The sequence below is a fragment of the Python bivittatus genome, unplaced genomic scaffold, assembly GCF_059951505.1.
Source record: "Python bivittatus isolate LINGU-HERP-01145 unplaced genomic scaffold, Pbiv_v1 ctg000190_np1212, whole genome shotgun sequence".
Classification (NCBI taxonomy): domain Eukaryota; kingdom Metazoa; phylum Chordata; class Lepidosauria; order Squamata; family Pythonidae; genus Python; species Python bivittatus.
The window spans coordinates 21264029-21291366 of record NW_028277042.1 but is presented as its reverse complement, the minus strand read 5'-3'; the positions used below and the strand labels follow the sequence as shown (position 1 = coordinate 21291366).

The 27338-nt window shown below is 49.0% G+C and overlaps 1 protein-coding gene and 1 long non-coding RNA gene across 12 annotated transcripts in view; one reads left to right on the top strand and one right to left on the bottom strand.

Moving 5' to 3' along the window:
* ACSF3 (acyl-CoA synthetase family member 3) overlaps window positions 1–16606 on the bottom strand; it is a 42869-nt gene extending 26263 nt beyond the window's left edge. For 5 of the 6 annotated variants that reach the window (XR_015795302.1, XR_015795301.1, XM_025171446.2 and 2 more), the window contains exons 1-6: window positions 16471–16606; window positions 14596–15324; window positions 13547–13702; window positions 6605–6759; window positions 5069–5214; window positions 1143–1255 (exon numbers count right to left, since the gene is read on the bottom strand). Coding sequence is in view for 4 of the 6 variants with exons in the window: in XM_025171446.2 (XP_025027214.1) it covers window positions 1143–1255; window positions 5069–5214; window positions 6605–6759; window positions 13547–13702; window positions 14596–15324; window positions 16471–16503 (1332 nt within the window). In the remaining 2 variants the exon portion in view is untranslated. The remainder of the gene's footprint in view (window positions 1–1142; window positions 1256–5068; window positions 5215–6604; window positions 6760–13546; window positions 13703–14595; window positions 15325–16470) is intronic. The other variant, XM_088136243.1, reaches the window with a different exon arrangement.
* A 62-nt stretch (window positions 16607–16668) lies between these two features.
* Window positions 16669–21050, top strand: LOC112541545 (uncharacterized). Of its 6 annotated transcripts, none has more exons than XR_015795304.1 (5): window positions 16669–16807; window positions 18857–18933; window positions 20046–20197; window positions 20486–20632; window positions 20830–21050. It is a non-coding gene; the product is annotated as an uncharacterized LOC112541545 (long non-coding RNA). The 6 variants fall into 6 exon arrangements; XR_015795307.1 differs by having other exon boundaries at window positions 20827–21050; XR_015795305.1 differs by having other exon boundaries at window positions 20780–21050.
* The last annotated feature ends 6288 nt before the right edge of the window (window positions 21051–27338 follow it).

The window sequence follows — 27338 nt, the reverse complement described above, 5'->3', positions numbered from 1 at the left end:
GAACTGGTCTCATGCTCTTTTAAAAGAGGAGGGGGGAGAGAAAAGGAGCTTTTCTCTATCCCTTGCTTCAAAAGTAAAATTTAAAATTAAATTCGAAATTTAAATGTGTTGTGTTTGTGTTTTGTGTTCCTTTATTTTTAATTTTTTTTTTTTACATTTTGTAAACAACTCAGAGTCACTGGGAACTGGGCAGCATATACATTTAATTATTATTATGGTTGGTCGCACAGTCAGCCAGATGTTTAGACTAGATTTGGCATTTTTTATCCACCTATCAAGTCCTTCCCAAGGACCTGGGATAGGCAGATGTGGTTGTTTGATGGTGTGAAAGGTATCGTCGCAGGACATCAGTGGTTCCAAATAAAGTTGCCTTTTGCAATTGATTGATGGCATTTTCAGTGCCGATGGGGTGTTCAATGGTGCTATTATTAATATTATTATTATTATTAGTAGTAGTAGTAGTAGAGGCTCCCCAGAATATGAAATCCAGCGCCAGGACAGCAATTCTGTTTAATGTTTAGTAAAAGGAATCAGAGAAGAAACATATAATTCCACGTGGATAGGATTAAATGGGAGACGGGTCCTTGCTGAACCCCTGGGTATAGGAGGCTCTTAAAAGCCCAAGAAGAAACAACTAAGAGGGACTTGCATGCAAAACCAAGAAAAGGTGCAAGAGAGCAGGCCGACTGGAGGCTAAAGCAGCATGCTAGACACCCATTTCCTTCCCAGACTAAAATAACCCGAAGTGGGTTCTAGAATACCACAACTGTTGTGTGAATGAATGGGCACTTGTTAGAAGGTAACTGTGGCGTTTTGGTACAAAGCAAGATGTGTAGAAGATTTCCAGGAGGAGAGCAAAGAGACCTGCCATGTTCCGAGAAGCTGTCCCTCTAGGCCATGGGGTCTACCCTGACCTGGAGTGACCTACTGCTGTCTTGAACTGGAAATGCTCAAAACGGAGTGTGTGGGAGGGTCTTCAGTACACAAAGCATGTCTGGTTCAGTTAAGTTGTTTCCTCTCAGTTGCAAGATGGGACAACATGGCTAACAATATGGAAGCACCGATTGGCCCTCAAACCATTTATTTAATCCCTCTTCACCCTCTGATCCTCCAGGTCCAACGAGCAGTACCCACTGAATTACCGTTGTGCCGGTCTCATCCCCTTCAGCATGGATGCAGTACGCAGAACCATCCTCCGTCCAGCTGCCGGTGGCGATGCGCACCTTTACTCCTGGCAGCGGAGTCCCCACCGATCCTGGAACAGAGAAAAAGGAGAGAAAGGGCAAGCTGATGAAAAGAGCAGCCCAGGCAGAGACCCACCTCAGCACCCTCTGCAAGCCCCAAGGTTACCACGTGAGTCAATTCAATCAAGTATCAGGTTTCCTAAATGGGAGGCTATTAAGAAAAAATGTTTTCTAAGGGTAAAAAGTTCTCAGTGGTAGGTTTCTGAAAAAACCCACAAAACATGCTAAGCAGTGGTTATAAAACAAAGGAAATAACCTTTGCCTGCTTTAGTTTTCCACAGCATCCCATCTCACCAGCAATCATCACCCAGAGAAGCAGAGATTACCACCAGGCACACAATCAAGCAGTAAACAATACCCTAATCAAGGAACTACCAGAGGAACAAAACCAAACCCCCACCCCCACCGACACCGGCAGGGCAGGCCACAGAGAGCAAACCCCACTCCATTCTAGCACTGAAGATGTTACCTAGCCAGGTAATGAAATGTTTGCAAGAAAAGAACCAAGCTCAAAGAACCCCAAAGACTCCGCGTGATTCTCTTGGCCCAGAATGTGGGGAGCAGCACTGAACGCCACCCAGCCCTCAGGAAGAGGACCACACCCTGCAGAAAGACCCCCTGAAGCAGGGGAAGGTTGGGGGAACGTTCAAATGGGGCTGGAAAAGAGGCAGGGATGAGTCAGGCCTGGCACCAGAAAAGGTGTCTCTCATGGTACGTCCTAGGATGCTGTGACTCCTCTTTCAGATATAAATGGAGGAAGCACCCACCAGCAGACAAAAGCATTGAAGGCCCAGCAGAAATGAGCCATCGGACTCACCCAGCAGGTGAGGGTGGAAAGCGACCCGATGCATCTGAAGGAAAGGTGTCATACTTATCCTCTGGATTGTGCTGCACCAATTAGGAGCCCGGGAATGCCCTCCCCAGCCCCCAGGATCTGAGAGCACTGCTGGGTTTCGACCCAGGCGCCTCCAACGCCAATTATAAAGCAGGGAACAACGGATGGCGCTTCTCACAGAACGTTCATGGCTAACTCGCAACCATTGTTTGTGCTCCGATGGCACCACAGCAACTTAATTATGGCAAAGAGAGGAGATCTCTGTCCAGGAGGCCGCCATCCCCTCCCGCCCACGGGGAAAAAACCAGCCGCAGTCTTTGGACGTTTAATTCAGTTTGTATGTTGCCATAAGAGACACCTGCATAAAGGAAGCTTCACGGAGAGCTGGCTTGTCGTTTTTTTCCTTTCTTCCTGACCAAAAATGACAAGCCTTTGAAAGCGGAGGTCTATAAAAGGCTGGGAAATGCAGACAATGTTAATTATAGTGATACCAGTACGACGGTGCAATTAAAGTCTTTGTGCGAAGACAATGACTCTCGCTTTTCGGGCCCGAGTGACATTTAAAAATTAAGTCTGCCTGGGTAACAGAGGGTCCAATTTGGCTCCTCGGTGATGCAAGCATAGATAGGGGGCAGGAGCGAAGAAGAGTTAGTTCTAAGCGTATCAGGAGTTAAAAAATTTTTAAAGCAGCCTTTGTTTCTTTTTACTTCTGGCATTTAACCGTGCAGCCAGGGAGAAATCGCTACCCCTGTGAGCTAGGAGCTCTTGGACGTTTGTCAAACTGGCTATCCACCGTCCCAAGACAGGCAGCTGTCAAGTCAGGAGCGACCCTATTAGTCGCCCAGTTCCTCTTCTGTTTAAGTTAGTTGTCAGCCTTTCCCTGATAAATTTAATTGGCCCTGTGGTCTGTGTCCTTTGGTATCGGGGGACCTGGATGCTGTTATGCATGGCAATGTCCTGGGAGAATTGAAACAGGCCAACAATCAAGCTCTCCACACTCTTGCTGTCAACCATCTACGGAGTCCCCTCTGTAGGAGCTATTAGCCACCTCTGATCTAAACCTCCAATTAAAGTGGTGATTAGGCCCAGCGAGGCATTCACTGGCCATGAATTATTCATTTCCCTTCACAGTAACAACACCAAGGGGGATTCAAGGGAAGGGGGAGGAGGAGGGAGAAAGGGCTGTAGAAAACAGAAGCATTTTAAGCAGGGGTTTAACCATGTACAATCAAAACATTTATCTCTAAATCTCTCATCTCCTCGCCTTTCAAACAGAAGGTTCCCCTGTACCTTCAGATCTCAGCACCTTGAAAGAAGAAACACTGGGGGCCTTACTGATGACAGGAGAGGGTCCCTGCAGGGAGACGGGCAGAGGGACATGCCTCTGCAAGTGGCAAAGTGGGCAGAAGGGAAGAAGAAAATGCCTGTTGGCATTCCCAAACACATTTGGAGGGAAAAACAGAGCATGCGTCAGAAGACTCAAAGCACCTAGGCAAGGGCTACAAGGTTCTCACTCGAAAAATGGAGATCAAATGTCTTGGGAGCAGGGGCGTCTCCAGGGTATGGTAAAAAAAAGTCAAGGTGGCAGCATATAAAACAGGAGGAACTTTGATCACACTGTCATGGCCACCATATTAATTTTTTTGACCTTACCCTATGGACACCTCTGCTTGGGCACCCCAAAGAGAAGCCAACAAAAGTGGGAACTTTGCCTCCCTGCCAGTTCCCTGGAAACGACAGAGGCCAGGTGTCTCTTCCTGCCTGCGAACTCTACAGTCTGCAGTAGGAGCTGTCCAGTTCTGAAGCTCTTGGCTGTCCCAATTACTCTTTTCTGGGCTCTGCTGGGTCAACCTCAAGATCTCTCCTCCTCCTCCTCCTCCTCCTCCTGGGAGGCTTCCGTTATATACCCTACTGCCAAATGGAATGGGAGCCCCCACAGTGCTGGGGCAGGGCCATTGCTATCTTACCTGAACACCTTGGAGTGGAAATTGTTTGCACTGGTAATGCACGTCTCCAAGATTCAGTTTATCACCGAACTCCATTTATATTTTGCCCTTCGTAAAAAAATATCTCAAGGCAGAGAAGCAGAGATAGTTATCTGCCTCAGGGGATTTTTTATGAAGGGCAAAACATAAGTAGAGTTCAGTGATAAAATGAGTGTTGGAGGGGAATTCAGGTAATGTAGCCCAGACAACTCTAGCTAACCTGAAAAAGATCCCCGGTGTAAGCTGGTTCAGTCTTAAGAAACAGCACTAAGCTTTTGGATGGGCCACAGTACAAGGTAAGCGCACGCTTTGCATGTAAAATGTCAAGGGCTCCATCCATGCAAATCTCAAAACTGCTGAACTGGATTGTATCAAAATGAAAAGGCCTGTCTAGTCCAATTTTCTTCCCAGATGCCTCTGGGAAACCCACAAAGGGGATGCAATGCTCACTATTACCTCTGCCTTTTCTAGCTAAAAGGATCTTGCAGCAGATTATGGTGAAATCCCAAGAGTTGACCAACAGGTTGACTTAATGTTGATTTTTATATATCTTGCAAAGATTGTATCTTCTTAATTCTTGGGCTGGTGGCTATACCTAAAGTTACTCTTCCTCGTTCACTGTTTTGCCCTCATGAGCAAAAGGTTAGCCTATAGGTCAGCATCTTCCTGCTTGTGTAAACCAAGCCTCCAAGAACCAGTTTCCAACAGAGCATCAAGGAAACCTGTGATCAAACCCTACCAATCAACAAGGTAGTTTTCTCTGAACCTGGCCTCGCTAGGTCTTTGGGAGTACCAGATTGGAAGGATGGTAAACATGTTAATAAAAAGCAGGGACAGCCTATGGCTTTCTGTGGGGAAAAAGTCTTGCTTCTTTCTGTTCCACTCAGTTTCCGTTAGCACAGCCCTGAAGCTTTACTCTCTTTTTTTTAATACTTATAATGTGCAGTATCAAATATGACAACAAGAGCTTCAAAGCAGCTTGTAAACTCTCTCTAGAGTCTCACCTGGAACACGAGGGCCATGCAGCGGGTTGGAAAGTGCCATTCCAATCTCTGTCATTCCATATCTCTCCAAGAGGATGTGCCCCGTAAGGCTCTTCCACCTTTGTAGGACTGGCACCGGGAGGGCGGAGGACCCTGATACCATCAACCTGAAAGTGGTAGGGCCAGTGGGAGTCAGGCACCTTGGAAACATTCAGGGCAGAACAGAGATCTACAAGATCTACTTCAACCAAGTGACTGACAGGAAGCACTGGAGTCTTTTCAACAGGGAGTTCAGTGTCTCAGGCCCTGATGCCTCAGGAGGGACTCCATAATCAGGGCAAAACAGGAAGCGCCGTTCACATCTGGCTGCAGGAATTGCCTCTGGACAATCACATGGGACAACTGCAAGAAAGCCAAGCACCACTTTCTCAGGCCAGCCTGCCCTGGAGCCAGATGCCCTACAGCAATTGCCATGTAGAGAGGAGAAAACAGGGCAGTGTTTGTTGTAGCAAGGTGGGGACATCAGGATAAGGTCTGGGTTCCTGCCAGAACAGATAACAGACTTTGCATTCAGATCTCGGAATCCAAAGTGGCAGCAGAAATGTGACAGATGGTTTTGAACAAGGAAGGAGGTGGTTAGCCTGGATAAGTCCTGGTTCTCCTCTCTTGCAGGGAAAGCTGAGCCAGTGAATCAGCACAGCATGAAGGAAGAGGACCAGCTCCTGCTTTCAAGGAGAAATCCTTTCCCCAAAGGGTCTCCTTTCACTGCCCAGCTCAGCCCTCAGAGGGATGGAAATGCTGCTGGACAGATTATATTCTAAAGCCTAGGGGAGTCTCAGAAACAAGGTCATTATGTGGCAGGGGCAACTTTTGGGTCCTGAGATCATCCCCCTCCCTCTACACATTCCCCAAAGCATCCCAGGAGGAGGCTCCAGCTGCCTTAAAAAGGAATACAGCCTCCCTCTCCCTGCACCACCCCCTCTCCTGAGATTTGTTTCCAGTTTATTCCCACAACTCCAAAATTGACCGTAAAAAAGCAATTGCTCTAAGTTAAAAGTATCAATGTTAATCATATTGAAAAGCCTGGGTTCTTGCCTCGTCCTAAGACAGCAATAATGACACCAGGCAGGTGGCTTACAGCAGTTGCCACGGAAAAGGCTGCCAGGTAGCTGTTGAAAGAACGGCTTCAAGAAACAGTCTCCAGGGATGGGTTGATGAGTGTAGGAGGAGGCAGTCCAACCACACCCAGATCCTAAGTCCTTTGGGTTGAAAACCAGCATCTGTATGAGGCTGCCTTCAACTGAACCTGCTTCCCTGTAGGGACAGCCCAGCCTTCGGCTAGACCAGGCCGTTCTGGGAAAATGATTAATTTCAGGCTCCCGTCTAGGTGCACGTTCTCTGAATGCCTGGAGATCTTGGGATTGCGCTGAAGTACACGGGAAGGGGGCTCCCAAGCCTCTGGGTCAAAAGGCACCTAAGAAAGGGTCAGACTCTGCTTTGGGGTGGGGGGTGGGAACCGGAAGCACAGCCCCTCTGGGATGAGATGGGCTCACCTACCGGATGTGATCCTGGCAGACGGCAAGAATGAAGTCCTGGACAAGCGGCTGAGAGAAATGCTTGTCATAATACTCAATCAGTTTGCTATAAATGGTTGGCACTGCCATAAAGATGTTGACCCGGGGAGCTTGAAGATTCAGGAGGGCTTCCCAGACCTGGAAGAGAGGAGAACGAGGCTGCTCAATGACCTTCTTTGAGAAGGCCAGCCAATGATTCCTGTGGGTGTTGAAGGCAACTCTGCGCAAAGCCACATGGTGTTCTGGGTTCAAAGAGGAGGCTCAGAACTTGTGGATCTCCCCCAGGCAGGACTGAGTGGAGGAAGAGTCAACAGAGGATGCATTGAGTCACCAAGTCATTGGGGGTCTAAGCAACAGACCAACACTAAGCCGCACACTAAGCAAATGCCTTGCTCCCCCAGTGCCATGTGACAGACACAAAATGAGTCAAATCTTCACATCCAGCCAGATCACTGGGGCCTCCCCAAGCTGTCAGCCCAAGGAACACTGAGAGGCCAGGCCTCATCATGAATATTTAAGCTTGGCTAATTTGCCCCCGACTCTGCTGCTGGTCTCCCTCAGTGAGCTAAGGAAGAATGAAAAACCTATGAATAAATAAAAGACGGTCTCAGCTCTGTTATGGCAACCTCTTCCATCCTGTTGCTGACAAATGTATTCCCTAACAACTCATGACACTTGGGGGGCTTCCACCCCTCTCCAGTGCACAATGCTCAGGCGCAAAGGCGCATGCCACGGGGAAATGAAGGCATGAAGGTGGACAGTTGCTACTTCCTCCATGCCCGTCATCCTGCTACCAAACCCCATCCTCCATCAATATTTATTTATTGTTAAATGTTAAGCATGAACAAATTTTGACTACACTTGTGCTGGAGTGGCTTTGGCCAAAGCAGAGGTTGATGAAAGAAAAAGATGCCAGGCATGGCAGTGAAGAGCTGGGCTGTCTGAAAGAAGACTAACAAGGGGGAAACAGTGGGCATCTTCTAACCACCAGCAAAGGGAATGTGCTGAACTCCAGCATGGATCTTAGTAGAGAGAGAAGGCTCACCAGTTGGGAGCCATGGCACAGGAGGCCCTGGGCAGAGGGTTTCTTCTTCGGCAGAGCTCAAGCTGGCAACCTGGGATATTTACACCCTGGGCATGTGACACTGGGGCAGGATAGATACCATAGAATAAGCAAAACACTCTGCTAGTGGGACCTGGAATAGCTGGGTGGGAACATCTATCTGATCTCACAAAGCCAAGCAGGGTGGTGCTGCCAAGAAAGCAGGATGGATCCTGCTTCAGAGTAGAACTCTCATTTGTCTGCCGCAAGAGCATCTCCTGCTTAAATGCTGGGAGCTGCTGACAGTACTGGGCAAGATAGGCCAATGCTGGCTGGGGAGTTCCAGGAGTTGAAGTCCACACATTTTAAAGTTGTTAAGTTTCAAAAACACTGCTCTAAAACCTTTCAAGTTAATCCAAATAGCCCTGTGACAGAATTAATCCAGCTGAGCAGTGCTGCAAGAGAATGCTCTGTCCCCGAGATGATCTCCTGTGCACCCCTGGCTTTGGAGCCTGGCCTGGGGAGTCTCCTAGATGCTGCCTTCCCGTGGTACACTGACTGTTGCCATCCCTTGCTTAGGGCACCTTCCAATTTGGATGCTGTGATGATGTGCAAATCCAGAGATGGTGAACCCAAAGCCTATTATCAGAGCTTAAGTTGAAAATCAGAGAGTTAACTTAGGAGAGCAGCCAATCTGAGTCAAACGCCAAGAGAGCAAACCAAACCATGGAGACCCACCTGACAGCCAAGTCCAGCAGCCAGTTCAGGGGCAGGGAGAGCCACTGGCTGGCATGTGCCAGGACAAAGAGCAGGGCAGGGACAGAACCCCTCCTGACCTGTTTAGGAGCTTTCCAGAGGACTAGGCCTGGCCACCCGGGATACAACAGGTGACCGTGTTAGATGGGTCAATGCTCTAATGCCACACAGAAAGAATTACCTTTGGGGTTCTTTCAGCTGCTAGAGACTTGGCTCACCTGGGTTCTTCCTCCATGGAGGCTCTCGTTGTTTGCTACACCCTCAAACTGTTTCTGCACTCGGCATGGCTCTGTTTTAATCACGTCCTCATCTGTTGGCTCAGTTAGGCCTTCAGTGTTGCGGGCACTTTTAAACCTCCGCTCTGCTGCGGGCATGTTGAAAGGAGCAAGCACTTTCCCCGGCCTTGGGAATCTAACAAAATATGACAGGCTCCAGTTTCCTATTTTTTTTTTTTAATAATCTCTCCCTCCCTTCTTCCCTTTTCCACTTTCCACATCAAAAGGCATTACTCTGCAACAGCAGCTGAGGACAAATGGCAGTTCTGGCAAGAAGGAAAGAAAAACAATAACTTTTTTTTCATGCGGGGTGGTGAGAAATAGACCCTGTATAATCTAGTACTGGTGACTGTCCCTCCAACCCATTTGCCAGCTTCCCCCTCCAAGCAGGAAGCAGGGGGATGAGAGGAATGAGAGTCAATTTACGGAAGCGGGGGGGGGGGAGGACTTTCTCCAGGTACAGTCAAAATTGGAGGGGACTGAGATTAATGTCAAGTTTTTGCTCATCCCACTTGCACAAAAAATAAGATTCTTCCTGAATGTTTACTGGAAGAGACTAAGGTGAGGTTGCAGAAATCTCAGCCCCTGTATTGTTTTTCCTCTTTAGAATCCAATTTATCTCCCAGACTCTGCAGGTGGATATATGTTCTCAGTCTCTTTCTCCTACATGTGAACTGGCCAGGAGGCTGTTAGCAGACAAAAGTCTGGCTGGCTGGGATGGGGCTCTCTGCTTTCTCCTGCAAGGATAGGAGCAAGGGGGATGCTATGGGAGCCCCAAGAGTGCCAGGCCATCTCCAAATCTGTTTGCTTTGAAACACTTACACAGCCTGGCCTTACACCTGCATCAAGCCAAAGAAGCAGGTTGCAGGTTTAAGCCAAAGCGGGACAGTGGCCTTGGTCTCACCAAGGCCTGTCTCAGTGAGCAATCCGTTGGGATCTCTGGCAAGAACATGACCTCCCAGCCTGCCGATTTGAGGGCAGAGGGAGGGAAAGGGAGCAGGGAAAGCAGCGCTCCGAAAGACAGAAGGGTCTCCCCATTCGGTCCTGGCCTGGTCCTGAAGCACATTGGTACAGCTTGTCCATTACACCTTTTCCCACTTTTTGGTTTAGTTAAATGTGAAGATAGCAGAATGTGACCCAATGGGGAATTTCTCTGACCCAGCAAGGCCTGTCTCTCTCATAAATTACTGAGAAGGCCCCTGGTCTTTTCCTGTCTCCATCCTGGCCACTGCTTCCACAATGTCTTCCTTTAGGCCCTCGCGAAACTTCTGGTGCTGAGTGAAATGGAGCCTCTGTGGGGTTGGAGGAGAGGCTTAGTCATACTGAGGGCCTCATTCGGCCATTGCCCACCCTGTCAAGTTCCCCCACAGCAGACAAGAGGAGCAGCCCCAGACAGCATTTTGCTAAATTCTCCTACTTATTCTCCTGGACAGGGCACAAGGAAAAAACGCCAGGATAACCGAAGGCCTGGCCGTGTTTGATCCTGCACTGAATATGGTAGGAAAATGACTGAACTAGACTGCCACCTGTATCTACAACTGTAGGGGCATGCTGTGAATTAAGTAATCTAATAAACACTGTAATAATAAAGTATTTATTGCATATAATGAAGTGTTAGTGATTAGAAAGGTTGGGTGCACTGCTGCGGTTTCTCCTGAACCCGTGCCAGTATCACTCAAGGCAGATTCAGTGGCAGCAGCCGCTGCTTTAGAAGCTAGTCCTGACTTTGTTTTGATTGACGTGTCAGCCATCAAAGCTACGGCTCCTTTATATCGCTCTGTAATTGACTGCTCTCTCGAGGTGCAAAGAAACAGAAACACAAAAGGCTGAAGGAAAACCTAGAGCTCCTTCTGAGAAATCCTCTGATGAAACACGCTGCTTTGCTGAGAGCCAATTTTGGAAGCAAAGGGCACTTTGTAAATAGGCTGGAATTTAAAGACAGCTTGCGTTAAACACGACAAGAAAGCACAATTTGCCCTCATGCACTTTCTTTGTCATATCAATGAAAACACTTTCCTGCTCCCTCGGGAGGCTCTTACACAAATAATGAAACAGGAGAGAGTAAACAAAAGGAGAGCAACACAAATGCTCGCGGGACCCTTCGCGTGGAAGAAAAAGGGCAGGCAGCTGGCCCCTGGCCCCTCCTTCTTGAGCCAAGGAGCGGGCCCTTTGCTGGACCTTCTGGAGAACTGTCCTCTCTTGCCCTTGCCTGGCACAGAGCACAGGGCGCATCAGCCGAGCTCTCGTCATCAACTCAGGGGGTATCACATGGAGGAGGCCAGGGCTAGGAGGACAATAAGCCACAGAGGGTTTGGCTGGTCTTCCGGTGGCAATAAAGCCCTCTTTGCTCTCATCCATCCTAGGATGAAACACTCTGCAGGAGGGCGGAAGTGGGCGGATGCTGCGGAGACAGTTTTGCATGTTAGAAGTGGCAACTTTTATTTCAATGAAAGAAGAACTGCAGCGCCAGTGGCAGAAACTGGAACCCGTGGCTATCTCCTATAGTGAGCCCCCAAGGTCGGAGCATCTCTCCAAGCAGGAAAGGATCCCCTCTGCTGGAATGCTCTGCCCACTGGCACTCTCAGAAGGAACGGCCATAAAGACATCCTGTTCAAGATGGAGAAGGATGGCATTTCCTGCAAACGGCTTTTGCTGGCTCCTTTGTTACTCTCTGTTTTGTCCCTACTCACCTTGGACTCCTGCTGGCTCCCATCGGCCAACCTGCAGTAGATATCGACTCAGCTCTGAAACATCTCGGTGATGTCTCTCAATTACCCTGAACCTGCTCAACTCTTTAACCGTCCCCCACCTAGGTCGGCCTTAAACCACGATGTCCCAGGAAGGAGGCAACTCGTAGCAGTGTTCTTCCCAGTGTGAAGGAGAACCCTAACCCCTCAGTGAGATTGGGCAAGGTACAGGAGGCCAATGCAGAAGTCACTGGGAAAGAAGAGAAGGGAGCAAGGCAGGGAAATCTTTTTCCTGAATTCCCATAACCAATCTCAGTGGGCTCCTCAGCCAACTGAAAAGTCGAAGATTTTCTTCACCAATACAAGAATGCAAAGCCTAACTTGCCTAAAACAAGACAGAGACTAACATGACTTCCAGTCACATTCTACTTTCTTATACTCATTCAGAGTTTAGACAAAAGAAATTAGATGAACTGATTCATTATTTACACGGCCAGCAGAAGGGTGTTGACATCCAATGTGATGAATACCCAGAAGTTTTTGTCTTGTGTCAGCTCAATAAGGATTGCCTCTGCCTTGGTAGAGGACATGCAATTTGGGAGCTGAACCAATAATTAACGTGGTTTGGTTCTGTCCTTCTACTGCCACATTTTGAGCTGAAATTCACAAGACCATCAGCATAACTTTGGAGTGTTACTGCTTGTATTTCCCCAGTGTTTGGGAAGAACTAATGGGGGAAGCAGTTTTCCCTGGTATCTGCAATCTGACAGCAATAAATGTGGACTCTTCATGCAAGTTTATAATACACTTCCAGGCATTTTTATTTACGTATTTTTTTCTTTCTTTAATTTTAATTTTAAATCACATTGTGATCGTCACTGGCACAAGCAAATTGTTTGCTTAATAAAGCACTTTAAAAAGAATTTGGGCAGAAGAGATCAGATGCTGTCAGAAGTGAGCTTTCAACTAACACGTCACATACACAAACAGTAACCCTGGCTGAGAGGAGGTGAATGACAGGAAAAAGGCTCTTGCTGTGCCTACAATTGTCTGGATTTTCGCCTGGCATTTCACTTTTCAGATGCACTGCCCCCTTTTTTCCCTACACCACCAAGACTGATAGAAGCTTCCAGGCATAAATGCCCTGGTCAAATTCTTGGTCCTCTGCGTCCTCCCTCTAAAGGGTTCACAACAATGGAGCTGCTGCTGTGTCTTTCATCTGCTTTGCAACAGAGTGGATGCATCAAAGCTACATCCAGTCCTAAAGCCATGATCTCAACATCTGGCACGAAGTTTATGTTGCTGCAGCAGCGGGAGACCTATCAACCCAGGGGAGATGTGGGAGAGACCAACTAGCAACTACCTCGAAGAGCCCCCAACTGCAAGAAGAGAGTCACCCTTCCCTGAAAATCTGTTAAAAGCTACCACAAGAGCACTTAGAAAGGTTTCTTGCCTTTTCCTATTTAAAAAAACAACCACCACCAAATGCAAAAAAGAATACAAATCTGTAACTATGACTGATGCTGCAGAACCATTCAATCAGGAAAAAAGCAAACTGCCACTACAGACGTGACCCAGCTCTTCCCTCTTGCTAAATGGGCAGACGGCCTGCAGCCCCTTCCCTTCTGAACTTCTGGAACACATCCACTGTCTTAAACCCCTCCCTTATTGGCCACAACAGGGAAGTTTGAATCGATTTAAGGGGAATGAATGGATCCATGTCCTCAAATTTCCTTGAAACCTGAATGAAACACACGAAAGACACCTAGACTTTCGCACAGGGGACAGCAAGAATGCTAAATTCCTTTGGCTAGTCCTTCCTGATCAGGCTAAAAAGCATGGGTGCTAAACTCTAACGTAAGTGAAAGGCACCAGGATGAAAAGAGGCCCTACATGTGTCATAGCAGTAACACAGGCAGTTGAAGAATGAAGAAATATTCAGCACACTCCTGTTCAAAATATGCTTTGGTCATTTGTTGTACGCTGATGGTCTAAGAGAACCTGCTCCTTTTCACTGGGAGAAGACCTCTGCTCACCACTGACTACTTACAACAAGCCTGCCTTAAAGACACCTTGCAAAGCATGCTCCATGATAAGCAAAATGTCTTCCATTGCTATGCAACTAGGAGATAAGGAAGTAGCCCCCTCAATTCAGGCCAACTTACCATTTGTGCACTAAACTCAGGAAGCATGATGCAGGTGGCACCCACCCAGAGGGGACACAGCAGTTTGTTGACCACCCCATGGACATGATGCAAAGGGAGAACATGGAGAATCACATCATCGCTTGTCCATGCCCATTTTTCAACCAGCCCAGTTATCTGCAGGAACAGTTAAGCAACATACAGTATTAGGAAAAGAGGCAAAATCCCACAGACTGATGCTACTACTATTAAACCACAGGTTGCTTCAAACTGGATTATGTTCTGGATGGTAACTAGACTGGGGGGGGCGCATATCAGATTTGTTTGTTTGTTTGTTTGTTTATTTGACTGATATAGGCGCCCTCCTTGCAATTTGACTCTTGCAGGAGTTACTGTGTTTTTTACTAGAATCTTGAGCTCCACCAGCTGAGCAAGGTGTAAAAGATGGTTCAGGTAGACAGATAAAGGCAGGATTTAGGCATTGACCTAAGCCATATTTTTCCAAACATGGCTCATTAAATAAACCGCATTACTAAATCGTGCCGCTTTGTTCACACAACATGCTGGTAGCATGTTTTCCGACTAATACATCTGATTAAAAGGCATAAGCTTTCATAAGCTGTTTTTTGGACACCACAGACTAGCTCAGTTCCACTCCTGCAGTTCCTCCCTAAGGTTCTTTAGCCACTGCAGGCAGAAACCTTGTGCCGTCCACACTGTTAGCAACTCCGCAGCTCTCACTCTTTTCAGCTGAGGGAGCAAATGGATTTTTCTGCCCAGGGGAAAGGAACTTAAAAGTCAACAGACTTTTCAGATGCCTTGATAGATACTCTGAGGCAATGCAAATGGGAAAAAAGACTGAAAGTGCCACCTTGGCTTTTCACACATGGGAAACCTCTCAAAAGTACAACTTGTTTGGAAGCCGTATTTCTCAATCTGTCTGTGATTCACACACACACACGCTTCCAATGCTCAGTGACACCCTTTCATACAGGTTCCAAAGATGGCCCACACTACCCCAAAACACTTCCTAAGTGAGCCCCAGTTCAGAAGACAAACTATCAACTCACCATAGCATGGACATTCTGGTGAGTGCTAAGGACTCCTTTGGGTCTTCCTGTTGTCCCACTTGTGTAGATGATCATGGCTCCTCTGTTCTCCCACTCTGAAATGGGGCAACTGGCATCTCCAAGGGATCCATCAGTCGTCACATCCCACTTTCCTGACTGGGGAAGCGAGAGCACAGGCACCCCCAGTTTCTCAGCAGTGGGGGTAACCTTCTCCTCATACTCTTGCTCGGCAAGCAGAAGAGTACTCTGAGAATCCTGGATGAAATACTCCAGTTCCGACACAGGATGCTTTCTGTACAGAGGAACAGCAATACCTCCACTCATCCAGGTCGCCCACTGTGCAGTGACATAGGAAGCATCATTGGGGCATAAAAAGGAAATCCGTTCACCCTTCAAGTCACCATCTGAGTTTCCAAGTGCCTTACAGATTTTCTGGGAGAGGCAAAGACTTCGAGTGTACAAATCGTTGTAGGTGTGTTCTCCTCTTTGGTCAATGATGGCTATCTTTTCTCCAAAGGCCAGTGCTCTGGTGAAGGCGGGAGCAACCTTTCTATAAGTTGATATCCATCTGGTACGCAGTTCTGTGAGAGCACAGAAATTAGTCCGGAGGCTGAAATAGTCACGTCCTAGAAGATGCTGGCAACATGCAAAAACTTGGGCCAAGTGCCTCCTGTTAAAAAGCAGACAGGAGCCTAACATTTTTCTGGTACTCCTTGAAGAAAGACAGTGCTGAAAAAAGAAAGGCAAAAACTAAAATCAATCCAAACACTAGAAAAGGGATACATGTAGGGAATGGAAGCTGTTTCCTTTTATGATAAATATTGAGGTGATATAAGGCCCAGAAAGAATTGTAATGAAACAGGAAGCAAATACTAACAATTTTCTTCATGAATTTGCAGACCACAAAGCCACTTATTTAATGCAACTCCAGTTTAAGCCTACATTAAGCGGAGGAAAAATAAAGAACTGCTTGCAGGAGTTGATGAATATAAAGTGTTATTTCTAAACAGCTCAATATTACAATTAAGCTCAAAGGGAAGAAACTTCTGAATGCATTATGGAACAAGGTACAGTCTTACTTCAAAAACATAACTTTGACCAGGTTGTAAGTATGGTAATGCACAAAGCACCCACACAAACTTTCCTCTTTCTTTCTCTTCCAAGCTAGAAAACAGAATGTTTTTGCACAGTTGCATCAATCTTCCCCAGTTTTCAATGCCCACTGTTAAGAAGTTGTTGATTGTACTTGGGAAAAGCTTTTAACCAAATATGCCATTAAAAAATACTTCCAATGGCAGCACCTTGCCCTTGTTTCATTTCACACCTTCTTCCCTAGAAGCACAGTTTTTTAAAAAAGCAAATGCATTACACATAGGCCTGCAAGACGCAAGGCTGTAAAGGTTGCAGGCAAAAGCTAAATCATCTTCCCCTAAACGTGAGGCCTCCCAAAACAGTTTCCAGCTGATGAAGGTATATGTGACAGCCATTAAAAGAGGTGCTAATTGGGAGCCCACACACCGCAACAGATCACACTTTCTCCTGTGACACAAGTTACTGCACTGGAGTGATATCCTCAAAGAGTTTTTACCATTTCCTCTACTCAAATGTACATATATCAAGGTCACAATTTTGGATCCCTTGGCACCACTCTGCCACTCTTTCGCACACATTCTCCTTTCGGCAGGCTCTTCCAGAGACTCATTTCACAGCCTTCCACGCGTGCCTGCTGGGGAAGTGGATTCTAATTCACTGGCAGCCACCGAGAGAGGGAGATATTATTCACAATTTCTATAGTTGAACCGTGTTTTTCCCCGGCTATCAACCACCAGAATGTGCTCCGGGTGGGTTTCATCTGACCAGGAAAAGCGCCATTACTTCGGGCAGAGAGGCTAGCTGCCACTCCGGCATTCGCCTTCCTGCGGGTTACGCGCTCTGCAGACGAGCCTGAAAGCGCCGACGCTCGGCAAGTGAACCCTCCGGGGGCGCGGCGGGGGGAGCAGCTCTCCCGTCCTACCAGGACCAGAGGGAAGCCGAGGTCCGGCCCTTCCCTGGGAGACGCTGATCAGGTTCACGGGCTCTCCTAGGTCACGGCGGAGGTATTGTCTGAAGCCCAACTGGCCGATTCACACCACACAGATGCACACGTGTATGGCGGGATGAAAACCGAATAAGAAGACGAGGACCCCCTTGGCTCGCCTACACGCATCCCAAGGCAAGCCCACCCGCTTCGGGCCTCACGTGTGAACCCCGCCACGGCCTCGCCGGGAGCCAGCGGCACATTCCAGGCCCCGTGGGCGGAAGAAGGCCCCTCCCGCCCGCCACCCGAATGGAAGGGGGGGCCTTGGACCTCCACTCAAGAGCAGCCTGCGAGGCGGCGGCACCTCCTTACTGCAGACCCCGCCTGGGCCCCTTCCTTCCCCGACTACACACCCGATGGCCCCCAGCCGCGGGGGCAACGACCCCCAGCCCCCCCGGCTCCCGCCGCTCGCCTCACCGCAACGAGGGGGTGGCGTCGGGCGCGCGGCCTACCGGTCCGTCCTCAAATGGCGTCCCCGCGGGAACGAGAAGGTGCCACACACGTTCCGGAAGCCGGCGTGACGTCACTCGCCCCGCCCTCAGCGGCCCGCCTCCCTGACGTCAAAAGAGTCCTCTGTGGCGTATGCCCGTTGCGTCATCCGTGCCAGGACGAGGAAGCGGGCGATGCGGCTGCCCGCTAGTTGCAGGGCGCCCCAGAGCCACTGAGACTTCCCTGGGACGGGCCTGAAAAGGCCTGGCCTGCCCGCCGGGCTTCTTGGCAGGCTGATCCCAGCGCTGGCGAAGCTCTGGGGGTGGGATTCCCTGAGTCCCCCCGTGGTTCTGCGCTGGGACCTTCTGGGCCCTGACATTATGGAAAGCTTTCCCATGGAAGGGCTGTCTCAACTGTTGGGCCCTTCAGATACTCCTCGATGGGAATTGACAACAATTTGTCAATAATTGCAGTGTTCCTCAGCCTTGGCAACTTCAAGACGGCGGTCTTCAGCTCCCAGAATCCCCCAGCCAGCAGGCCTTAAGATGCGTGGGCTTCAGCTCCCAGAATCCCCAGCCAGCAGGCCTTAAGATGGGGGGACTTCAGCTCCCAGAATCCCCAGCCAGCAGGCTTTAAGATGGGGGGACTTCAGCTCCCAGGATTCTGAGAGTTGAAGTCCATGCATCTTAAAGTTGCCAAGGTTGAGAAACGCTGATGTATAGCAATAAGCACGCCATAGAAATATATTGAAAAGCCAGCTCTGGCTCTCAAGCGCAGTTGGAAGCCCTGTCTTCCTCTTTTCCTGACTGTTGATCCACCTCTTTCTGGTTGAAGGGGTTTATCCAGACCATTTGCTAGACAGTCTTGCAAAAATCTTCCCCTGCCCCCTTTCTTCTTCCATCTCCGTGTTCGTATTCCAGCTTTCATTTCAACAAGGCCCTTGTCAGTGTCCAGCCGCTCATGGAAGAACAGAACAGCTTGTAAACCTGACTGTGACCCAGACCCCAAAGGCTCAGAAATGGAAGCACCAATTAAGCAGCCCCAAGAGGCTTCCAGCATAAAGAGCTGATGGTCTTTAAGTCAATGTCATGATTCCCCCCCCTCCGCCACCCTGGAGGTACACTGTCTTAATAGATTTGAGACTGCCAGACCCTTGTTATTCTTCCACACACCTGTGCAATTCTGTACACTGGTAGGCCCCTTGGCACTGAGCCTCATCTTCATGTTCGCCTTCATGACGAGAAGGCATCGTCAGAAGAACTTCCCACTTCAGGCTGGGAGGTGGCGTCTCCAAATATTCTCCTGTCCTGAAAAGCAAATCCAACAGCACAGATGACCGAGAGCTCTGGAGTACTTTCTTTTCTCCTTGATTTGTTAATTTTCTACTTGCAGGGAGATTTTTTAAAAATGGGGAGCGTTGAAAAAAGTCATCTCTCATGTCTATTCATTCTAATCCCTTAACATTCAAGCTGTGAAGTTCACCTTCCCAGGATCTTCTCTGTATGATGGGTGAGGAAGGAGAGAATAGATAGTAATGAGGCTGGCAAAGGGGCGCTTTCCAGTAACGGGGCTTCCTGTGGAGTCATACATGTCATTAAACCTCCAAAGCAGAGAGGTATACCTGGCCTCAAGTCTTAGTCTTCTAAAACCTACCTGAGGCTCTATATTTGATTTGTTTTCATTAATATAATTTCTTTTGCTTTTCCTTGTCTGTGTCGTACTGATGTTCCATCTTTCCCCTATTTTGGTTTGCAGTCCAGAAGCTGCTGGACAATTCAAAGTGGCGCCAAAGGATATGGAATTAAGTTCCATAAATGAAGAAGTTTGTGCAGGTAGGTTAATCCAGCCTGGCTTCTTTAAAACTAGGATGTATAGAGGTTGAATATGGAACCCCCTGGAATGCATATACTGTAGCTCAGTCTTTTGTTACAGAGAGTCTCTACCCTGATGAACAATATGCAGGTCAGGCAAACTAGATAGAGAGAAGACTTAGATTCACACTTTGAGATAAGCCATAATGTGGCTTGTTGGTTTGGCTGAGCATGGTGGGAGTCCAGCCATTGTTGCTTACAATGTGTGCAGTATACAACATATATCTCCAGGTTGATGGGATGCAGGCCGCTGTATTCTGGCTTGCAAGATCCTGGCTTGTATAGAACAGCCTAAGCATGCTTGGGGGAAAAATGGGCCTTGATTGCACCTGTGGTATATTGATCCAAATGTGTCCAAACTGACTGATCCTGCCCTTATCATTTGCAGGAAATGCTGCATGCAAAACGTGTGTGTGCGCGTAAATAAAGCAAGTAATTTAGTCTACATCTTCTCTAGCTTACTACAAGGCAAAACTCAATTGACCAAAGCCATGATGGGTGGTGGAATCTCCCTCCTCCCCCCCCCCGAAAGCTCATGGTGTGTGGATAAAGTATAGGAAATGACAAGGAGCATGAGCTAAGAAACGAAACGAAAAAGAGTTACATGGGGTCTCTGAGAAACTAAGAAAGGGGAAAGATGTAAGATCTGAATAAAGGTGGTCTGATCTTGTGGAGTGGCGTTGGTGAAGAGATGCTGGGAATGGAAGGTGAGGGCTTAAGGGCAGATGGAGGAAAGAGCTAAAGTGTCTGTCAGAAAGCATGAATTGGCGTCATCTAGGCCAGGGGTGGGTGCGAAAGTGGGAGTCTGTAGGTTAGCGATAGTAGCTGTTACGGTCTAGCGAATGATGATAATGGAAGAACAGGGGATGATGGGGGGGGACGACGAATGAATGAACATGATCCAAGGGAAACATAATTCTGCTAGGTGACGACTGGATGGGTAGGAATGAGGTGAGAGAATACTAAATAAATACATGAATAGGCCACAGACCCAAGAAAGAGGTTAAAATGCATGTAAGACTACGTCTGTGTCTGGTGACTGGAGGAATATCATTCTTGTTCCTTTATGCAAGGGAAGGCGTTAAATGTCTGGCAGAATTCTGATTGGGAGGAGAGAAGAGGTGACAGCAAGCAACTTTTGGGAAGCGCGTTACAGCTGGATGCAGGGAGAACCGGCGCAAGCCAGATTTATGCTCTTCAGCAGATCACTGAGAAATAGATGAATGTGAGAAAGGAAGCTTGTATGTTTGTTGTTTGGGTACCGTTGCTTGTCTCAAAAGGAATAACGTGCTACGTACTTATGGTTTATGGCTGAGCAAGGTGGGTAATACAGTATGGCTTAGCCTCTCAGATGTTCTTGTTTTTATCTAAATTGTGACCCATTTCTATATCTGGTGGGGCTAGAACTCAAGGCGCAAGCCAAGCACCGGGATCCCAGGCTGGAGCCCACGGGGTTGTGGAAATGCGCTCTGGGTCTCACAATGCAACGGATTATTTCCCACTTTCCTTGCAGACTTAATGATCTCCAAAGTGCTGTGGGCAGCAGATTGCACCTTCTGCTCCATTAAATCCCCAGGGGAATCTCCCTGGCAGCTGTTTTGGAGACACAGGCACACATGTTCCATTACGGGGACCTTCCTGTTTGGGTCACTGGCCATCGGTAAGTCAGCCAGAGAACAAAGACGGCTGCCGTCTTTCCGAAGAAGGCGGAGGCATCATCCATCTCCTCCCCCCTCCCTCATATTCTGGGAATTGGGGAGCAAAGTGCCTCTGAATGACAAACACTCAACCTTCCTCACACACCCAGGCCCTTGGATGGCGTCCGCGCCATCTTGAACATTTGCTTCTTGCCAGCAGGCTCCTCAAGAGAAGGACGTTATCAAGAGTGGGGGCTTGCAGCATCCGAGGATGACTTTCAAGGACTGTTCCCTGGAATGTACAAATCAGGGCCAAACCTACTATTTTCTCAAGGCTTTGGTTTAATATCCCCCCACAGGGGTGGCTCCAGATGTGTGGGTTTACCCCTCCCTCCATGATGGGAAATGTAACAGATCACCTGAATGAATTAAACATTATAAAACAGCAGTGTGCGTGGAATGTAGGATTTAGAAGACTGATCAATGTAAATACCACAGAGGGTGAGAATGCTACAAGAGGTACACCATCTCATGTACAAGGGAGAATCAGGTATACTGTCTAAGGGAATTCTGGGAGTTGAAGTCCACACATCTTAAAGTTGCCAAGTTTGAAAAATACTGCTTTAGAAGAATATTTTCTCACCTACACATTTCTGTACATTTAGGACACAGTCCTACATACCTCCACTTATGAATTGCAGTATCTTTTTTTCATCTTCCTTCCCCCTCTATTTCCTTTTGTGTCATATCTTTTTATATTATGCATTGGCTGACATAAACTGCCTTTTCACATTTTTATTTCTCTGCCGATTGTATGGAATCCACTTTGAGAATAATGGCTGAAGAGCACAAAAGAAATGCTTTAACTACACAAACCGACCAACCAATAAATAGGCACTGTAGTTTTATGTTTTAGCCCTTAGGACAACCAGAAGCCAGGACAACATCTTGACATCACAGAGGCTTGACCCCTGAACCTCGGACCCAACCAGACCGATCATCTCCATCCCCAGCCTGCTATGGAGACACCTCTTGAATTTGGGGGAATTCCTGCTCGCCTGGTGTGTGCTGCATGGCTTGAGGAACACCTTGACAGAGCCCTATGCTTGAGAGACTCAGGGTGGGTTTCCCAGCATCCAACATCTCCAAAAACAAGCGGTGGGTGTGCATTTGTGCCTCTGCTCCACAGTCCAGTTGGGGCATGCCGGATCAGGCTTCCCTTTCTCAGCTTGCCTGGCAACGGCTGCGGCAGCCCCAGAGGGGAGAAACTGGACCCTGTTTTCACACCCAGGGACCAGCTGTTCAGCCCATCTTTCCTTTGATTCCGCTTATCCACTGGCTCCTCTTGAACCTCATGGTCAGGAATCGATGTGGGATGTCAGACTTCTATGATTTGGTTGCCCTCATTCATCCCTGTCTGGATCTATTCATCTCTCTCTCTCTCTCTCTCTCTCTCTCTCTCTCCTACAATAGCCAGTGGGTGGAACAGCCCCTGGTCTCCCCAGGCAGAGAGGTCCAGGGTGAGAGGAGGCCACGGAGATGCCCTCTCTCTTCCCAGCAGCTCTGACCTGGCTCTGCTTCAGTTGCGAAGGGTGGCTCTAGCAGGTATCAGCAGGGAGCTGGTGGGGGCGAGGGAGGAGGAGGAGGTCCTCGAGGCAGCCCAGATCTCGGTCCTCGAGAGGACATTCCAGCCGCTTGAGTTGTGCTGGGAAACAAGCTGGTGAACAGGGCAGCCTTCCAAGAGGGTTCTGCCTCTGACGCCCTGTGGCTGCATTCTGGGTCAGCTGCAGTTTCTGGAGACTCTGGGAAGACCATTCAATTGGCCATCCTGGCTAGGAAGGCCGAGAATTGGCTTCTAACACATCTTTAGGGTGCCACGTTTCGGACAGAAGCAATGGGCGCATGGCTGCTCATGGGGCTCCCGTGGAAAGCAGCAGCAGCAGCAGCCCTTGGAGATCCGCAGCGGGCTCCGTACCTGGAAGGACAGCCCCGCATCCGGCAGAGGGCAGTGACGTGAAATGCAAACTCCAAAGCCTGGGCTCTCATTTGCAGGGGCCGGAACAAACTCGGATCGACCGAGCAGACGATGGTGGTTTCCAAGGGCTGCTGCTGCTGCTGAACTTGGCTTTGCTTGCTTTGTTTGGTGTGGCTTGCTAACTGCTCTTCCACACTAAAAGTTCCACCCAGCTGTGCCAGGACAGCCTCAGGGCTTCCCTGCTTGTTCAGCCCTTCTGCTTAATTTTTGGGGGACCCATTTGCCATCCTTAGCTAAGTCTTCTCTCTCACTTTCTTGAATATAAAAGGCTTGCTGACTTCCTATCACTCTTGTCCTCCATCAGAATGTTTCTGTGTGTGTGGTGTGTGTGTGTGTGCAAGCGTGCATGTGTGTCAGAATGATGGAGGTGTTCTATTATTTTTCCAGCGCACTGTGGCCATCCCATCTCGCTATGTCTCCACGTAGCTTGCCTTTCTGCCACAATTATCCTTATTATGCATATACGCAGCACTGCAAAGGGAAAATCATCCCAGAGGCAAAAAAACTCGGCACTGACAGTAACGCATTTGTCAGATGAGAGACAAAACATTTCAGCCAGGAGCCGGGTCTTCCAGGAAATCAGGAAATGCTGGGCCGCCCTGCTGCTGTGCGGAATCTGTGGCACCGCTGACCAGCAGCCCCTCACCCTGCCTTCACCCGCTCTGGCACTTGGGCTCAGCTGGCAGGGACTCCATCCTTTGCTCATAGCAGGACAAATCGTTTGGAAGACAGGAGAGGATGGAGGCAGGACTTGGGAGCGAACGCCTTCGCTCGCCTCTGCCCAGCGCAGCAGAGACACAGCCAGGAAGAACAGAGTAGGGAAAAGTCACTCAGAGGCTGTTTATTCTGACCCTGCAACAACTCACTATGGGCAGGTGTGTTTAATTGCCAAGACATGGAAAAGAGTACCTCTGAGCATACGTGCCCGTCAGCCCTATGGTGACCACCACTTTGCTGTACAGGCTGGGATTGGATAGCTCAGGGTCAGCTGCCTTCTTCTGCCGTTAAAAGAGGGTGAGGTCTTGTGGTGACCGCTCCATCTGTTACCTTTATTAGCCGGGAATGTCTGCTGGAAGGGTGCAAGCTACATTTGAGAATCAATCCCTTCCTTCCTTCCTTCCTTCCTTCCTTCCTTCCTTCCTTCCTTCCTTCCTTCCTTCCTTCCTTCCTTCCTTCCTTCCTTCCTTCCCCTTTTAGCCAGCCTTGCAGCTCCTTCACGGGGCTCCCTACAGGCCTCCAGTGGAAGCCACCCCACCTTTTATGCCACATCTGTAATTGCCTTTTTAGATAAATAGGGCAGAGTCATTAGTAAATTCCAGTGGAGTAAAAGCAGCTTCCTCACCCTGCCATTAATCAAGAAGGCACTTCAGGTGGGGAGAGGGGGGAGGACCCTGCTCTGGATGAGTGTAGGAACAGCACAGGAGGCATGTTGAAAGGAGCACCTCAACTGGGCACTCCCATGTAAATGTGTATGTGTGGAAGGCGGTGGGGAGGTCTGCAGAAATAAGGCAAACCACCTGTAGATTGTTCCCCAGCATCCTTAGCTATACACTTCAGTATCAATCAGGAAGAGGACCTTTTCGGTTGTAGCACCCCCCCTCCCCGGTGGGCCACTCTCCTAGAGAGAAGACACTTGTCAAATTTCAGTTCAGACCCATGCTGGAAACACGCGGATGATTCACCTTGCAAATATCGTATCAGGATGACCTGTTCCACCACTCATGACTATCAACGTATATGGTATCAGTATATTTTAAGCTGCTCGTTGCTGGTATGTTTTACTGCATTTTAAACTGTGCACAGTGACAACGCAGCCGGTGGCCTAGAAAGTTTCAAGAAAGACTCTGATCTGCTACAAGGGCATTCGGAACTTCTCCAGGAATAAGAGAGGACGGGGAGGGCCATGGATGCTCCCCCTCCCCCTGCAATAACGTGGAACAGCTTTCCCCCACCATAATTATTCCTCAAGCATCCTGCTGAGTTTTGCTCTTTCCTCCCAGGCTGCCTGGGGGGAGGGGAGGGGGGAGATGGCCCCATCTGGTGGGGGCAGGCAGGGGCTGGCTTCAGAGGGACCAAGCCCATCCCACAGGTGCAGAGTGCCGGGTGGGGTTTTCCATCTGTCTGCTGAGCAGCTAACTGTGGCCCCAGGGAGGCAATCTGTTAAACTGGGGTCTAACACCGCCCTGAGCAGTTGTGGAGGCCAGCCCTACGGGGCAGCTGGCGGGCAGTTTAATCCAATTAATTGGAGACGGCAATTGCTTTCTCACTGTGCCAAGGAGCTGGCGCCCTGGGGATGCAGGTCGGGGCCTGGGCAGAAAAGGCAGATGGAGGCCAGACTCAGACCCACATTCTTGGGTTTGGCTTGGGGAAAAAGCTGCTGGGCCGCCCATTTCCTTGTCCCTAAACTGGAGAGGAACTATAGATCAGAGGAGGAGCATCTTTTTGGCATGCAAGATTCCCGAGATCGATCCCGCATCTCCTGGTACAGACAGGAAAGCAAACATCGCCCCCGCCCTATCACCTCCCTTGCCATCTTGAGGCTAATGAACCCATATTGGACTACCAGGCAATTGCTCTGATACAGGATAAGAGAGTATCCCCCTCCATTAGCTGGGAATCTTGCTCAGTTTCTTGAAACATTCCCACATACGTTTGAGTCTATTTTTGCATCAGGAAAGGCTAGACCCACTTTTTAAAGATAATTTTTAGGATGCTAAATTCTGCCTTTAAAACATTTTGTATTTTCACATATTGTGATCCTGGAAAGCTGGGTGGGTGGATTGAGAGGAGTCATATGTCAGGTTCAGTTGGGCCTCCAAAGGATGAGGGAGGTCGTTTAATTAGGAATGGAGTTTCCTGGTGGAATCCCCCCCCCCCCCCGGTGCTGTCAGGGTTAGTTTATTCCCAGGTGAGTCTGTTGCTCCTTTGTCCCATAATGCTGATCCCTACCTGTCCAGGACTGTTGAAAACAGCCCTAACTCATTAGTGTGCCCAGCTAAGTGGCAGCACTTATCTGACCTTGGCTGACCTCAAGAGCTAAGCAGGGTTAGACCTGCTTAACTCTTATATAGGAATTTCCACCAGGAAATCTCACAGCTGTAGGATGGGAATTCTAAAACCCTCCTGGAAAAAGGCTGGGACCAGCCACAAGAAAGCTGCATGGGTGTGTCCTAGTAGTCCCCAGAGGTCCAGTTCAGCTGCAGGAGACCCTCCCTTGAACTTATGGGTGAAGCACAAACCTCGCTCCCCATCAATATCCAGGAAGGGATGCTGAAAAGCTTGTCTCAGACCCTGAAAAGCTGCACGGCCTGACCATCTGGGATAACCGGAATTGTAGTCCAACAGATCAAGAAGCCACTGGCTTGGGGGAGGCTGGCCCTGTTTCAAGAGAAGAGGGTGATTTATCCAGTAAGCCTATTCTGCATTCTGGCCTCCTCCAGAAGGCACAGTCCGTAGCGACCGGAGCATCATCTAATCCAGGAAAAGAAGCAAACAAACGAACAGCAAAGGTGTCTTTGGGGCATTGTCAACACAGTGAAGCGATGTGATTCTTTCCCCATCTCTCCTCTCCCACTGCTGCCCCACCTGCTGAGCTCTAGTCTCATCCTCACTGCCCCACCAAAGAGGCTCACCAAACAGATATTCCAGGGGTGCAAACAGCTGTTCCATTCCCCCTTCCCTTCCCTTCCTCCCGGACACAAAGCACTGGGCAGATTCAGCTGGGCTGGGAGAGGAAGAGCGAGGAGGCCCAGCCAGTCTCTGGTACTGGGATTCTGGGGAACCCCCCTGCCCTCACCAATGCAGAGCCACCTGTGCTGAGGTTTGCCGAGAACTCACCCAGACAGCCCGGATCCGCTGGGAACCCTTTCACCTGCGCACCTGAGTGGCTGTACTGGAGGGCAAACTTTTAAATCAAATGGGCTCCGTGGTTATCCACAGGTGCCCAGTGGGGACTTGACTCAAAGTAGCGCCATTAATACTGGTTCAGCATCCACCCCAAAAATTGCAAACGGAGAGCAGCTCCTGCGGGTTCTGCCTGGAAATGGCTTCTGCTCCCCCAGATCAGGGCAGAGGTGAGGAAAAGCATTGCAAAGTTGCTTTTAAAGGCATTCCCACCAGAGCGCTAAAAACTCTGCTTTGGAATACTTGCTCCTCAAAGGAACCACGCACGAGCAGAAACCTGATAGACTGTGGGAAGATGATATATTGAGGGAGAAGAGGCAGATTAAGAAATGTGTTATGTGTTGCATGAGAAAGCCGGAGGCTGGGGAAAACCTTAAGGCAGATTAGCCTTGGGATCTAATTGGCCAGCCTGCGGAATCAGGACCCTTGGACAGCTGCCCAGACCTTGGGGCAGCATTGTGAACTCCTGGAGCCCCTTAGCCCACTCCTGGCAGTCACAGCCCCTTCACTTGCCCGCTCTGAGTATGCCACGAGGGCCGAGGGTGAAAAAAACAGATCGGTTTTGAACATCCTCCTCCAGCAGGTAGCTTGGCATCAGAGGGAGAGAATAAGTGAATGGCTGGCAAGGATAAAGCAAGCCAACTTGGGGAGGGGTGTGACTTGGGAGATCTTTCCCCCATAGCCTCCCCAAACCTTGAGAAGACATCAGTCAGGATTCCCAGGGGGCAGAAGAGTCCCTGAACGAGAATGCTGAGAATGTAAACACGCAACTGCCATTTCTGACTTTGGAC